The sequence below is a fragment of the Remersonia thermophila genome, chromosome 3 (genome assembly GCF_042764415.1).
Source record: "Remersonia thermophila strain ATCC 22073 chromosome 3, whole genome shotgun sequence".
NCBI lineage: Eukaryota > Fungi > Ascomycota > Sordariomycetes > Sordariales > Chaetomiaceae > Remersonia > Remersonia thermophila.
This window is the reverse complement of record NC_092219.1, coordinates 1,125,830-1,139,863: the sequence shown is the minus strand read 5'-3', so window position 1 is coordinate 1,139,863 and position 14,034 is coordinate 1,125,830. Positions and strand designations below refer to the sequence as shown.

The following is a 14,034-nucleotide window of genomic DNA, read 5'->3' as shown; positions in this document are numbered from 1 at the left end:
CCTAGATTTAGCCGTTCGCCCTAGGGTTCGGAACACCCTCGTCATTGACACGGGAGACAGAAGGACCACAGCTTGATGGTGTGAACTCCCCGGTCTCGCCAGAACGATGTACTGCGTACACCCGCTGGGTGGTGTGGAAATGGGAGTTTGTGAAGAGTCTAAATCCCGGTGGCGAGTAAGGTAATGCCTTATTCTCTCAATGCCGAGCCTGTCGACGCCATGATGCTCATATGGGCGCCCATCAACATGTACACAAGGGCCTGGATGATACATTCCAACGGTCTTTCAGTGTTCTACCTACTACGCAGTACTACACATTGTAAAGGTTCGAGTTGAGACATGCGGTGTGTGACCAATGAGGACGCAAGAAAGCCTTACACCGTGATTAACCGCGGCAGCCCTGCGGCAGGAATTTAGCCGGCAAGAGAGCCAATGTCGCGAGCCGTTGCGCCGGCGAGCGTGCACCGTGCCCACGAGCGCGGGAGGTATTAGGCTAAAACCCCAAATACCGAGATATGGGGAAACGCCTTCTCCACAAATGCATGGAAATCCGGGGAGAAATCGCTGTGGCCTTGTATTTTGCAACGGCGATGCACGGGGGGGGGGTGCCAGGAACCGGGTTTTCGTTGGGCAAGTCGGTCCAAAGCCCAAGGATGTGTTAATGACTTCTCACGTGATGCCGCACTGATAGGCTACCCAAACCTAGGTAGCTTCTAAGAGTCAACGGTCATATCTAGTTACTTCGCGGCCAAGGCACGAAGATCAAGAAGCGCTTTACTTCAAGAGCAACAGAGGTTCGGGATATGCTACCCACGCAGGTAGGTAGATCGACATGCTCGCATAGTCTACCCTCTCACCGCTGCTGCGCATCGTCTGCATGACGTTGTAGCACCGTCTTGGAATCAAAGGGGTCTTCGGCGCTCCGTGACCCGTTGGGTCACACCATGTTTCAAAAGTCCGCGGTGAAGCCACCCTCCCCTTGCTCCCCCGGCCAACCCCGCCGGGTTCTATTGCCGGGTCGAGATGCCGCCCACTATTTCTGCGTCCCACACACCGGGTTTCTTGACTTCATCCTGTGGTGAGCATGACGGAGATCTTCGCCAAGTCTTCTAGTGGCCTTCCATGGAGCTTCGGAGGGGGGGGGGGGTGGGGCTTCTAGCGGAGTGACATACTCCAAACGACCAAACCGCCGGCCTCCCCTCAACATCACAGCAACACACAAGACGGAGACCCCGGATTTCGATTTAGCCAGAAAGGACCGTGGTGCTTGATAGGTGCGCTTTGCGTTGTCGCTTCTGACTGACCAGGACACCCCCGGAAACCACCGAGCGATGGCGTCAGGTCCGTGAAGAGGATATAAGGGCGGCCGGCCTACGAGGAAAGGCCTTCCATCAACGCTCACCAAGCTCGCCAGCATCGGTTTGCAAGGCCTGCCAGGATCCTCACGTCTACGACACGTCAAGATGGTCTCGTTCAAGTCCTTCCTGGTCGCCGCCACGGCGGTGACCTCGGCTCTCGCTGCCCCCTTTGACTTCCTCCACGAGAACAACTCGACTGCGCTCCAGGCTCGCCAGGTGACGCCCAACCAGGAGGGCTACCACAACGGCTACTTCTACTCGTGGTGGTCCGATGGTGGCGGCCAGGTTCAGTACACGAACCTCGAGGGCAGCCGCTATCAGGTCAGGTGGCGCAACACGGGCAACTTCGTGGGCGGCAAGGGTTGGAACCCGGGCAATGGCCGGTAAGTCTCCTGGCGCGTCTGGAGGTTTCTCGAGACGGCACGCCATGTCCCGGCGGGTGCTGACGGGTCAAAGCACCATCAACTACGGTGGTTACTTCAACCCCCAGGGCAACGGATACCTGGCCGTGTACGGCTGGACGCGCAACCCGCTCGTCGAGTACTACGTGATCGAGTCGTACGGCACCTACAACCCGGGCAGCCAGGCCCAGTACAAGGGATCCTTCTGGTCCGATGGCGACCAGTACGACCTGTACCAGAGCACCCGGTACAACCAGCCGAGCATTGACGGCACCCGGACCTTCAACCAGTACTGGTCCATCCGCAAGAACAAGCGCGTGGGCGGCTCGGTGAACATGCAGGCTCACTTCAACGCCTGGGCGCAGCACGGCATGCAGCTTGGCCAGGTACGTCCTTGTTTACCCAAGCGCCACCTCCTTTTCGAGCTATGCTTGTATCCCGTCGGTAGGGGGCATCCTGGCTGACCTTTCCGCAGCACTACTACCAGATCGTCGCTACCGAGGGCTACCAGAGCAGTGGCGAGTCCGACGTCTATGTCCAGACACGCTAGAGTAACGGGGGTTGCGAGGTTGCATTCTGTGTGACGTGATCACGCTGTCACCGGGGGGAGGTTGTGGTTGTGTTGGGGGCTCCGTCGTGCGGAACCAGGGGTTCTTGAAGGGAGTCAAGTTGATGATCACGTGATCATGATCATGTGTGGAGATGCAGGTCGGTCTGTCCGTCTTGCTCTCACACCCTTCGTCCTCTTCGTTGCTTCTTCTTGTCCATAGTTTCAAGTCATGGCTCCTCATGTTTCTGGCCATGATGAATGATGCCTTGCCAAAATAAGCTGGTACTACTTGGCCAGCGATTATCCAACTCCACATTCAAGATTTCAAGCGAGGAAAGTGGCCAGATGATGCGTGCGGTTTTCCTTCCGACTGTCGACAATATGGTGGCTTGGCTTAGCCTATGAGACCCTCCCCGGTCCAAGTCCATGGCCAGAACTCTTTATGAATCCGCGACTTCGAATGGCTCTTCGCAAAACATCAAGTGTACAGTGAGTGAGACGTAGCAGGGCCTTCCTACCTTTCGCCTCCATGGTTGGTGGCCTGTTGAAGATAGCAGCAAACGACAAGGTGGGCCTACCCTCGCTGTTCCGACCAATCAGCGCGGGTTTGGTGGGTCGCGGTGATGCTGCGTGCCGTGGGTTCCCATGCCGTTTTCCGGGCTGCCTTCATTCGCACCGTTTGCTTGCTTCAAGGTTGTTCCAGCATCCTCCGAGAGAAAACTCGGGACTAGGGGGATCAGCATCTGTCGATTTGCATCGATAGGCTTTTGATTTTCCGCGCATCCATCATTCGATAGACAAAGAGCACTTGAGGTATCCGCTTGATTTTTCGTTGTTTTTATACAAACAAGCCGACGGCAACATGAGCGCCCCAGAACAAGAGACGGCTCCGGCCGCCGCGTCGGCATCGCCAGCTGCGCCGACTGTCACTGCAACACCGCTTGATTCGGAGACCGTCTCCACCACCGAAGGCACTCCGACGTCTCATACCAAGCCCGATTCTGACACGGCCAGCCCGGCCGCGGCCGCTCCCACTCTCCCACCGGCTGGTGCTGATGAGCCCTCCGCATCCGCCGCCGCGGCTACGGCACCCGAGGAGGTCAAGAAGGATGATGACCCCCAGGACCGGCCCCAAGAGCAGACAGGCGATCGCTCCAAGGAAACGGCTGACGCCACACCCATCGCGCAGCTCTGGGCCCTCGCCAAGGCGCATGGTCACCCGGAGATTTGGGGCGTGACCCTCAGCGACCCGGACGATCATGTCCCTACTCGCATCATCCTGCAAAAGTACCTGAACGCCAACGACGCCGACCTCGCCAAGGCCAAGGACCAGCTGAGCAAGACGCTCGAGTGGCGCGCCAAGGCCAAGCCCCTCGACCTGGTCAAGAAGGTCTTCAGCAGAGCCAAGTTCGACGGCTTGGGATACGTCACCAAGTATGTCCAGGAGGGCTCCGCTGAGCCGGAGGCCAAGGAGGTGTTCACCTGGAATATCTACGGCGCCACCAAGTCCATCGAGGACACGTTTGGCAACCTGGACGAGTGAGTTCTTTTGGTCTCTTCATGGCTCTGGCTCACGCCCTTGCTGACCCCGCGTGCCAGGTTCATCGAATGGCGCGTCGCTCTGATGGAGCTCGCCCTCCAAGAGCTCGACCTCTCCTCGGCCACGAAGCCCATCGTGGCCGATTACGATCCCTACAAGATCTTCCAGGTCCACGACTACAAGTCCATCAGCTTCCTGCGCCAGTCTCCCCAGGTCAAGTCGGCCAGCACCGAGACCATCAAGGTGTTTGCCCAAAACTACCCGGAGCTGCTCAAGGAGAAGTTCTTTGTCAACGTGCCCGCCATCATGGGCTTCATGTACGCCTTCATGAAGCTCTTTGTCGCCCCCAAGACCATCAAGAAGTTCCACCCGATGTCCAATGGCGCCAAGCTCGCCGCGGAGTTTGCCGACAGCAAGGTCGCTGCACTGGGCGAAAAGCTGCCTGCCAACTATGGTGGTAAGGGGGCCAGCTTGGCGGAGCAGGGCACGGGTCCCTTGTTGGAGTAGGTGAAGTTGTCATGTTGGATCGTGGTCGCTCTTGTCAATTGTTGAGCACGGTGGTTAGAGTCTAGATATTGTTGCCGTTGTGTGTTTGTTTCGGTGCCGCCCAACCAGGCAAGTAATGCGAGCTCAGTGTGTCGCGAATCATATTTCGGGCATCATCTTGTCATGACAAGGCCGAAGCTGCAATAATTCATAATTATCGATGCTTTGTGCTTGTTGGGGTCTCGCTCCGTTAGACCGAGCCCTCCCTGTTTTAACAGTGCCTTGGCAAGAAGAGCCCGCGACAGCTCTCAAGCTTGGAGAGCTCCAGAAACGAGCCAGATGAGATAATCATAGGGTAATTACTTATGGTCTTTGTTCCGATTCCCTGGCTGTCAGCCATGTTGTTGCTTTGGGTTGTTCGCGAAGCAACGAAAACAATGGCTTTGTGCGTGTTACAGCGACATACGCCGTGATTACATATAAAAGGCATCACGGTCCTCTGGTGTCCCGTCTGGAGTATAATCAGACTCGGCGTGGTAAGCCAATCATGAGCACCAACTACGTCACTATGGGGTTTGTAATTGATATAAACACGGTCTTCGTCGCAGACGGTGCCCAAAGGAGAGCTGCTCCTGGAGCCAAGGAGGCTATCGACAAGCTTCAGAAGCACGACATCGCATTTACCATCATCTCCTCAGAGGCTAGGAAGACGGAAAAGCATATCAAGCACGATATAGAGAAGCACCTCGGGCTGATCGTCAAGTCGAGACTCATTATTGTGCCGCAAACCCCTTGCCGCGACCTTGTCGCCGAGTACAAGGACCAGGTCATTCTCGTCGTTGGTGACTCCAATGGCCGTGCTCGCAACTTTGCTCACAACTACGGCTTCCAGCATGTCATGACCCCAAGCGATGTGGCCGAGCTGTTCCCCCACCTATACTGTGACGGACATGCCGGCCACAACAACAACTCCTCCAACCCGCCCTGGAAGCCCTCGCTTTCCACGGGCACCGGGTCCTGCGGGGAGGTGAGGATTGCTGCCGTGCTTGTCTGGTGGTCTCCTCCTTTGAGCCACTGGGACCGTGACCTCCGCATCGTCGCTGACGTGCTCTTGTCGCAGGCCGGCCGTATCGGCATGCGCGCTGCCGGCGCTGGGAGCAAGCAGAATTCCCCGCTACGAAGGCGCCTTGTGCATCCGCCCGATCAACAACCGCGGCTCTTCATCTGCGGCGCCGGCATCGCCGACCCTCACGCCGATGAGCTGCCGCGCGCCCGAACTTGGCTGGACGAGCTGCAGCGTCACTTTCTCGCCGTCTCGGGAGGCATTCCGCTCAGCTTCGACTATCTTGATGACCCGGAGTCGCTGCTGCATCATGCCGACCGCGCGTTGGAGTTTGTCAACGACAGGCTGCACCCGTGGTTGCGGCCGAAGGATGCTCATCCTCCAGCAAGCACCGATCCCGCGTCGGCCCCCTTCCCACGCACGGTCTTCCGCATCGGTGCCGATACGCTCTTCAGCGCGGCCTGCTCTCGCGTCAAGCGCTACCCATCCCATCCGGCCGCGGGCCGGCGATATGCGCTGGTTGACCCGGAACGCGGTGGGCGCGTCGAGGCCGCGATCGAGTACCCGAACCACGCGCGACCGTGGTACGTAGCGGCAAGCTTGCTCGATGCCGTTGACTATGCTCTGCAGGATGAGTACTGGGCATGTGTGGAAGAGGGGCTACGCCCGACGTGGCCTGCACCAGAGGGAACGTTGACAGGGTGATGACAAGTGGCGAACCGTCGAGGGAGGAGAGGCGGCGGCGCGTGTTCCTCCCGATTTTGTCTGGAATGTATTGGTTAGCACGTGTTTTGGTTGCTTAGAACGCCCAGGAGGGGTATCGTGATACGTTTTGCCCTAAGACGGCCTGGAACCCCCCAAATCATGCCTGCGATAAATGGTATTGTCATTATGAGCCCCCTCGAAGCAAGTGTAATGCGAGACGCACTCTTCTCCTTGGGCGTGTTGTGTCCGCTCAAAACCTCCCACCCCCGGTGGGGGATCGTAACGAAACCGCAAAAAAATTCCTCATCCAGCCGAGCAGAAATACCATGATCATTCCGATCATGTCGACGTCATCATTGTAACTGGTGGTTCCCCGGGTTCCTGGCTAAGGGACGGGACTGCGTCGTCGGGATGAGCACCGAAAGGAAACGTAGCAGTGCACAAGGAAGACCACACGGTTGGGGACAATCCGGAGTACAATCTGCAGATTACCAAAGATCGACCAGGTCTGTGTTTCAGTTCCGGTGTTCCCGTCAAATGCTTTGTTGTTTGCTTGACATAGCCCATCTTGTTTCTGCGAAAGGGATCACGGGACTTGGATATGGCGCCTGGGCTCAAACCCCGATGGAAGGAAGCTAACATCAGAGAGGCCAGAAACAAAACCGATTCTTTTGCTACACAGGCGTGATACGAATCTCCTCCACATTGAGGTAGTTACCATACCAGGGGGGCCAACTAGTTGCTGCTAACACGAGAGCCCATAAGAAAGTCGCTTCTTTGATCCTTCAATGCCAGCTCTTCCTATCCTCCCAAGGCAGAATCCGCCAAGTTGAGCTCCCAAGGCCCATGTCGCAGTGCTCCCAAAATTCCCCGGGAGATATCAGGCGTATGACTCGAGACATCGGTGCCGTCCTGTGGGGCCTTTGGATCCGACTGGGGAGCTCCGGGAGGATGGTCTTCTATCAGGATCGAGCTTCCTGGTCGGTCCAGCGTTGTAGCCCCGAAGTAGGTGTCGGACCGGACCGGGAAAAGTGGGGCGAACCGGCCTCCCTTGGTCTGAGCTAACGTGATGTTCCAGCACGTGCCTCCGAATAATGCGGTGGATGTGGACGAGGGCGAAGCTTCGGTCACATAATTCAGGCAAATTAACCGTAAATCCTTATCCCCCAAAGTGACGTACAACGGGGAGCATATCACTGGTGCTGTTCAAGCTTTTGTGGCCCGTTCGGTACGAGGAAGGCAATCTGATTCTTTGATCTAGGAGGAATCATTTTTCATATTTACAGAAACTCCGCCCTCTCCCTCGAAAAGAAGCTGATCGGGATCCCAGTTGTTTTGTTTTCTTTTTCACGACGCCGCCGTTTAGTCCAAAGAGCGGACCTCGATGTTGGCGGAGCCGCTGCTCTGGTAGCCCTCGGTCGCCATGACCATGTAGTTCCATTGGCCGAGCTGCAGGTTGCCCTGGCGCCTCCACTCGTTGAAGTGCTTGCCCGTGTCGATGTTGCCGCCGACGCGCTTCTGGCGGCGGACGGACCAGTACTGGTCAAAGGTGGCGGTGCCGATGATGGACGGCTGGTTGACGCGGCGGGTGCGGTAGATGTCGTAGATGCCGCCATCGTCCTCGATGGTGCCGAGGCGTGACGCGCCGGTCGACGGGTTCCAGGTGCCGAAGGCCTCGACGATGTAGTACTCGACGAGCGGGTTGGTGGTCCAGCCGTAGAGGGCGAGGTCTGGATGAAAGAGTTAGCCGCACCGAACCAACAGAGGCCACGACCAAGGGGTGCCTACAGCTGTTCTGGTTGTAGTTGTTCCAGGTGCCGTTGTAGGCGATGCGGCGCGGGGGGCCCGGGTTCCAGCCCTTGCCGCCAACCCAGTTGTTGACGTTGCTCCAGCTGACGCTGTACGAGCCGCGCGGGCCGTTGTTGAAGTCGACCCAGCCGCGACCGTCGGTCCAGTACGAGTAGAAGTAGCCGTCGTGGTAGCCGGTGCCGGGCTGGATGCCGCGCTTGAGGGCCTCAAGCGGGCTGGCCGTGACCGTGGACACGGCGGCGGCGACGGCCGTGACGAGAGTGGTGAACGAGACCATGGCGAAGACTATCCCAGCGGGGAGGCTTGACGTGCTGACAGATGCTGTGGCTGGCGGGTGGTGAGAAAAGGGACGTCGAGGAGACTGGCTTCGGCCGGCCTTCTTATATCATGGCCGGGCGCTGGCCTTCGCTCCATGTCGCGGCTTTCCAAGAGCTTGCGTGCGTGTGTAGCGGTTAGTCGTCGGCAAACAAGCTGGGCGACAATGTGGCTGCCGTATCTGGCGTCCCGCTCTTCTCTGATAGGACCGGCTGAAACATGCTAACACTGCACCCCGCATTTGAATTGCCGGAGTCCGGGGAGCAGCAGACGCATTCAACAACAGCCGTGCAGGGGTAGAGCATCCAAAGAGTGTTGGAGATTAAACGCCTGCTTTTACCGCGTCCTTTTTCCATAGGCGCCAAGCATGCCCAGGTTTATACCCGTCTTCCCAGATTTCAACCGGCCTCGCAGAAGCCGCTCAGAGCGCACACCGATGACCTCACTGGCGCGGGAAACGCGCAATGCTCGATCACGGGGCGGACGACAGACCGGTGGTTGTAAAATACATAGCGGCGTCCCTCGTGAGCTTCCAGTTTCGGCGACAACCGGTGATGGCGCGTAGGGGGAACCCAACAGCTCCATCCAGGAGTTGGATTGGGGATTCATAACAAGAAGCGGCAGACGCGGGTTCTAGAGTGTTGACGTGTTTGCCTCGAGATGAGCCTCGCATAGCATCTAATTTCCAGGAGGGATACAAAGCCGCGTGGCCGATCGGGCGTGCAGGATGCTCACTTTAGGCAGTTCAGGTTCTCATGATGAGATCAATCTAAGTTGTTTCCGTCGACGTCTGTGTATGGTCTGAGAGCAAAGCGTCGACCCAGGCCCGGCGGGCGATCGCTGTACGTGTGAAGGTGTTCCGATCGGCGCGACGTGATAGCCAGGTTGTTGTTGAAGCTCGTTGAAGGTCCACCCGGAACCCGGGACTCGCACATCATATTGCCTGCTCCGCAGCTCATCTGAGAGGTTATGAACTGTTTCTACCCACCGGGGACAAGATGCAGGCGCATATCCTTTGGAGATTGCGCCATGATGACGAGAAATGAGGGCAAACTCTGAAACGTCGGGGCCGAGGAGACGCTCAGCGTGTCTGTTGGCCATGTGTTTGTTGATCAAGGGAGGTGATGTATTCAGCCTCAACCACCAGCGACTGACCTAATTCCCGAAGCCATATCTATCTCGATCTATGGAGATGCAGGTACAAACGCTACGCAAGAGAATATTCTATGAGCTGGAGAAAGCCAACCGTCAGAGACCAGTTTTACACAAAAAGATGACGAAACAAAACACAAAAGAAACAGAACAAAAAAAAAAGGAAGAGAGGGACGGCCGGGCAAACCCATAATAGCCCGGAGCCCAAGCCCTTGCCTTCATAATGCCAACATCGTCCTCAAGTCGCCACCTCTGCTGCCCGTCTCTATCCGCACGAATCAGCAGATCGGCTGAAAATGGCTCACAAAGAGTGACCCATAATAGCTGCCCAGCGTCAAGTCTCCTGGTGTGACAGGATCTATAGGGACTTATACCCTGGTCCTGAACCCCAGCAGGCATTCTGCCTGCTCAGACCGCTATTCTGGGCATCCATCGTATAGATAAGGAGCCTCCAGGAGAGGCATATTAGATAGTTGTTTTCTTCTTTTAAACAACAGCTTCCGACCACTCCTTTCCGCCGTATACACTCTCACAGGTCCGGGCCATCACAGTTATAAGCCCGGTGCCTTCCTGCTACGCAGAAAGAGAACCTCCCCTTCTTATTATAAGCCCTTAAATCAATCTTTAAAGCGCTTAGCTCGTTCATTTTCTCCTCTCTCTCTTAAAACCCGTCGCTAACTATTAAAGCACCTTCCTCGGCAAGATAGACTTAGTCCTTAAGGATTACACTCTCAGCGTTATACGGCTAAAGACCTTCCGTAACTAGGGACGATAGTTCGATTATATCCGAAACAAAGCTCGTACCTATAGCGTATAGCAGATCTATAGACCAGAAGTAAACGTTAAAACGGTTTTAAAGATCCTTAACAATAATTAAGAGCTGTCTTATATAGACGTTTATTCAGAGGTCTAGTAGTAGCTTAGGATTTAATATTAGCGAGAGCTTTAGGACTAGCAGAACGTTAATCCGGAGGAAAAGGGCTCTAAACCGGAAAAACCAGGAGAACCCTTTAAGTCCGACGTAGACTACGTATATGAGTAGAACCTCCTCCGGTACTTCCTGAAGACCCTATAAAATAATTTAAATAACTAAAGGAAGGTTTATAACGTAGTATATTATCTTATCCTTAATACTGTTCAAAAGGATCTATTCGAAAACGCCTTTAACTTCTTTACGTCGATAAGAAAGCTATAGATCTGCTATAACGTCCTGTATATTTTAAAAGCTTAAATTATTCCTATTTAAACGGTAAGGATAAAAGCGTTTTATAAAGCTTTCTTTAACGTCCTTAATAGAGCTAAAACAGCTATAAACCCTTTTAAATAAATTATAGATTTTCGTTACGAGTATTATAACGTATTTATAAACGGAGTTACCGATATAATTAGTTTTCTAGCTATTATAGCCTTCTTAAATACTATTTAGAAGCGTATCGTCCTAGGATAGGCCTATATTAAATATATATTCCTAGCCGATAGAGTTATCTAAAACAACCCTAAGGAAACTATAGAGGTATATATAGACCAGTTATACCGATTTCTCCTTTAGAACGGAGCCGGGGTACGTATCTTACTATATATTTACGCTATTTTCGGAGGATATAGGTAGTTATTTAACTAGTAAGACCTGTTAAAATAAGGGTCTAATAAGAAAAATAACGGTAACGGTAAAGATAAGCCTTTTAGGTTAAAGGGTAGTTATAAACGAGGAAAAGGCGGGAATAATAGTAGAAAAGGCGGTAACTAAGGCTATAATTAGTCTAATAATTAAAATAGGAAAATAAACCGAATATTAAAGGTTTATTATAATTACCTATATAGAATCCTCGAACGATACTATTAGATACCGATTAAATATTTTAATTTTAAAGCTGCTATAACTAGTAAAAGCGAGAAAGGTAGTATAATATCCTAGGGCCTACGTTAACGTATCTTCGACGATTTTATAAAGCTTTAATAGGCGGACCTTAGAGACGAGTTGTAAGCTTAAGGGATAAGACTCTTTAGTCCCGGAGTATTGCGTCTATTATTAGGACTGGGTAACGAAAAACCCTTTTTTAGTTCGATTAGAGTTAAATTAAAACTTAATAATAATAAAGACTTTTCAAGGCCTTTCGTTAAAACGGTAATCCTTTACGACCTATAGGTAAGAATTTAACTTCCCTCCGGTATTTATATTATATTTATTACCGACTATTATCCGTTTTATAATTCTATCCTTCTAGATAACTGTAGAGTAGTTTATATCGTTAACAATAAGTTACGATTTAAGCTTAGATCCTAGTATAAAGTTAATAATCTAGACGATTATATAAGGGCGGGTATAACCTTTTTCTAAGTATAAGCTTATAGGCGATAAAGGCTTAGGAATATATTGAACGGTAATAGGGGTTTTAATATTAAGGACCTAATTCTGGAAGATACGGTCTTTATTAACGGGTTTTACGTTAATATTATATTAGAGGTAGCTTTTAAGCAGATAGGCCTTTAGTATTACGGGTAGGACGGAACCCTTTATTATAGCTTTATAAAGCGTAGTCTAGTAATAAAATAGTTAATCTATAAGTATAATTTAGTATTCTTTAAATATAACGTTCGTTTTGTTTATTTAAAGGTTCCTTTGTTTAAATATACTATAATTATATCTCTCGCCGCTATTAAAACCCGTTTAGCTGCTTAATCGAAAGAGCTATTTCCTAAGAGAAAGGATATAAAGCGTTTATAGTACCTACGTATAGGATATATAGGGCTTAAAGTAATACGAAGACTCGTCTCTATAGCTAGAGGAGTTCAGTATAAAATGGATAGTATCCTAAAAAAGGAGTGTAAAAGTTGTATACGGGTATACGCTACTTGAGTTATTTTACGCCGACCCTTTGAGAACCGCGCTATAAAACCCTTCTAAAGGATTACTTAGGACCTTTTTAAGTTTAATCCTGGGTTTAACGGTTTAAAATAATTACTTATAATTAAAGACGAGTAGAGTAGGAAAATAATCGTAAAGACTTTAATAACTAAGTCGTTGTATACCGTAGCTAGACAGATTAAAGATACTGTATTATAGGTTAATATATAGTTTAGCTTTAAAGTTTGTAAAATCCAGTAGGATAATAATACTAATACTATCGGCATTAAAGGGTATATGGATTATAAGGTCTAGATTTAAAACCTAGGAATCGATCTTAAACTTACCTTAACCTATACCTCGGAGGCTAACGGAGGATCTAAACGTATAGGACGTAAAATTATTAAAAGAGGGCTTACTATACTTTTCAAAGCCCGCTTACTTCGCAACCTATAGCTAGAAGCTACGAAAGTAGCCGCCTAGCTGATTAATATTACACCTTTACAACGCAACGACTGGAAATTACTAAATAAGAAACTATACTTATAGTTTTAGTAATACTTTCGTTAATATTAACCTAAGTTTATAAATAATTATATACGAGATCTAAAGCCTTACTTTAGTAACCTATATATATACGGATGCCGGGTATACCTATTTAATAAATAATAAGAGGCGAATACTTACCGGAAGCTGTTTAAAACAACTAAGAAAGCTTATATCGGTTACCTAGTTAAGTACTGGGCAATTAACATCTACCGGATTTAAGTTTTTTAACTTAAAAGGGTTATTATTACGCGGAACGTAATCTTCGATAAAAAGCTCTTTTATAAACCTAGTAAGGAATATATATCCCTACAACCGCTCTAAATTACAAGGGATATTATAAAGCTATTTAAATCCGATACAGGGTACCGGGACGCTAGTATAGTAAGAGAGCCCGACGATATTAACCCTAAGAGTTTAGAATACTTAATATCTTTTAAAAGGCTAGAGACGAGTTCTAACCGGCTAAAGGGTTAGAACTTAGGGGTAGGAGTATAGGCAGAAAGTATACCTTTTACGAATACTCCTACTAAGCTATTAAAAGCAGGATCGCTTATAACTAGACTCCTGACCTTAAAGCCGTCTATTAGTCCTCTATCGCTTTATACAAAACTTAACAGGGTTATAAACATTAAACCTTATATTAGCGATACCTATTATAAAGGTATAATAGTTAAAGACTAGTATCCCGCTAATAGGATTGTAAAGCTTAGTATACTTCTGTTAAGCCCCTATAATAATAATACTGTAGGACTCCTTACAGTTAAAAAGAAGCCTCTATAGTCGGCAAATAGTATTTATAAACCGTTGTAAAGCGTTTATTATACTATAAATACTGTAATAAAATAGTAGACTATAGAAAAATAAAACCCTAATCTAACCCGTATTAAACGTAAGTACGTTAAGAAGGTATATAGGTTTACTATACGTTAGAGTAGACGGCAAAGAGGTCAGGGGTCTAAGGGTAAAGATAATAACGATAAGTATAGATTTATCGGATTTGTACTCGGGATATATTAAAACGATAGTATATATTTACCGAATTAAAGATATTAAAAAAGCTTCTATATAACCTTTTTCCTAAATAATCCTATTTATAAAGGTAATAGTCTTTAAACTCGTACTATCTACTGCGTAGTAGTAGCAGCCGTAAACTAAAGGTCTGTAAAACGCTTAGATACTACTCCTAAGATACTAAGAATATATTTCTTAGAACTAGCTAATGTTAAGGCACTTTAATATTTTCGAGATATTAAGAACTATA

At 50.1% G+C, this 14,034-nt stretch overlaps 4 protein-coding genes across 4 annotated transcripts; 3 read left to right on the top strand and 1 right to left on the bottom strand.

Moving 5' to 3' along the window:
* Positions 1–1,463: 1,463 nt before the first annotated feature.
* Positions 1,464–2,309, top strand: VTJ83DRAFT_3130 (uncharacterized protein; the record flags this gene model as incomplete). Its single annotated transcript, XM_071009478.1, has 3 exons — positions 1,464–1,741; positions 1,815–2,145; positions 2,235–2,309. The coding sequence occupies 3 exons, from the start codon at positions 1,464–1,466 to the stop codon at positions 2,307–2,309; spliced, it is 684 nt and encodes a 227-aa protein (XP_070867011.1).
* An 862-nt stretch (positions 2,310–3,171) lies between these two features.
* Positions 3,172–4,356, top strand: VTJ83DRAFT_3129 (uncharacterized protein; the record flags this gene model as incomplete). Its single annotated transcript, XM_071009476.1, has 2 exons — positions 3,172–3,848; positions 3,909–4,356. 2 exons carry the CDS (start codon positions 3,172–3,174, stop codon positions 4,354–4,356), a joined length of 1,125 nt encoding a protein of 374 aa, XP_070867010.1.
* Positions 4,357–4,903: 547 nt separating this feature from the next.
* On the top strand, positions 4,904–6,103 carry VTJ83DRAFT_3128 (uncharacterized protein; the record flags this gene model as incomplete). The annotated part of the gene is made up of 1 exon (XM_071009475.1): positions 4,904–6,103. One exon carries the CDS (start codon positions 4,904–4,906, stop codon positions 6,101–6,103), a length of 1,200 nt encoding a protein of 399 aa, XP_070867009.1.
* A 1,362-nt stretch (positions 6,104–7,465) lies between these two features.
* On the bottom strand, positions 7,466–8,189 carry VTJ83DRAFT_3127 (uncharacterized protein; the record flags this gene model as incomplete). The annotated part of the gene is made up of 2 exons (XM_071009474.1): positions 7,466–7,833; positions 7,892–8,189. 2 exons carry the CDS (start codon positions 8,187–8,189, stop codon positions 7,466–7,468), a joined length of 666 nt encoding a protein of 221 aa, XP_070867008.1.
* Between the last annotated feature and the right edge of the window lie 5,845 nt (positions 8,190–14,034).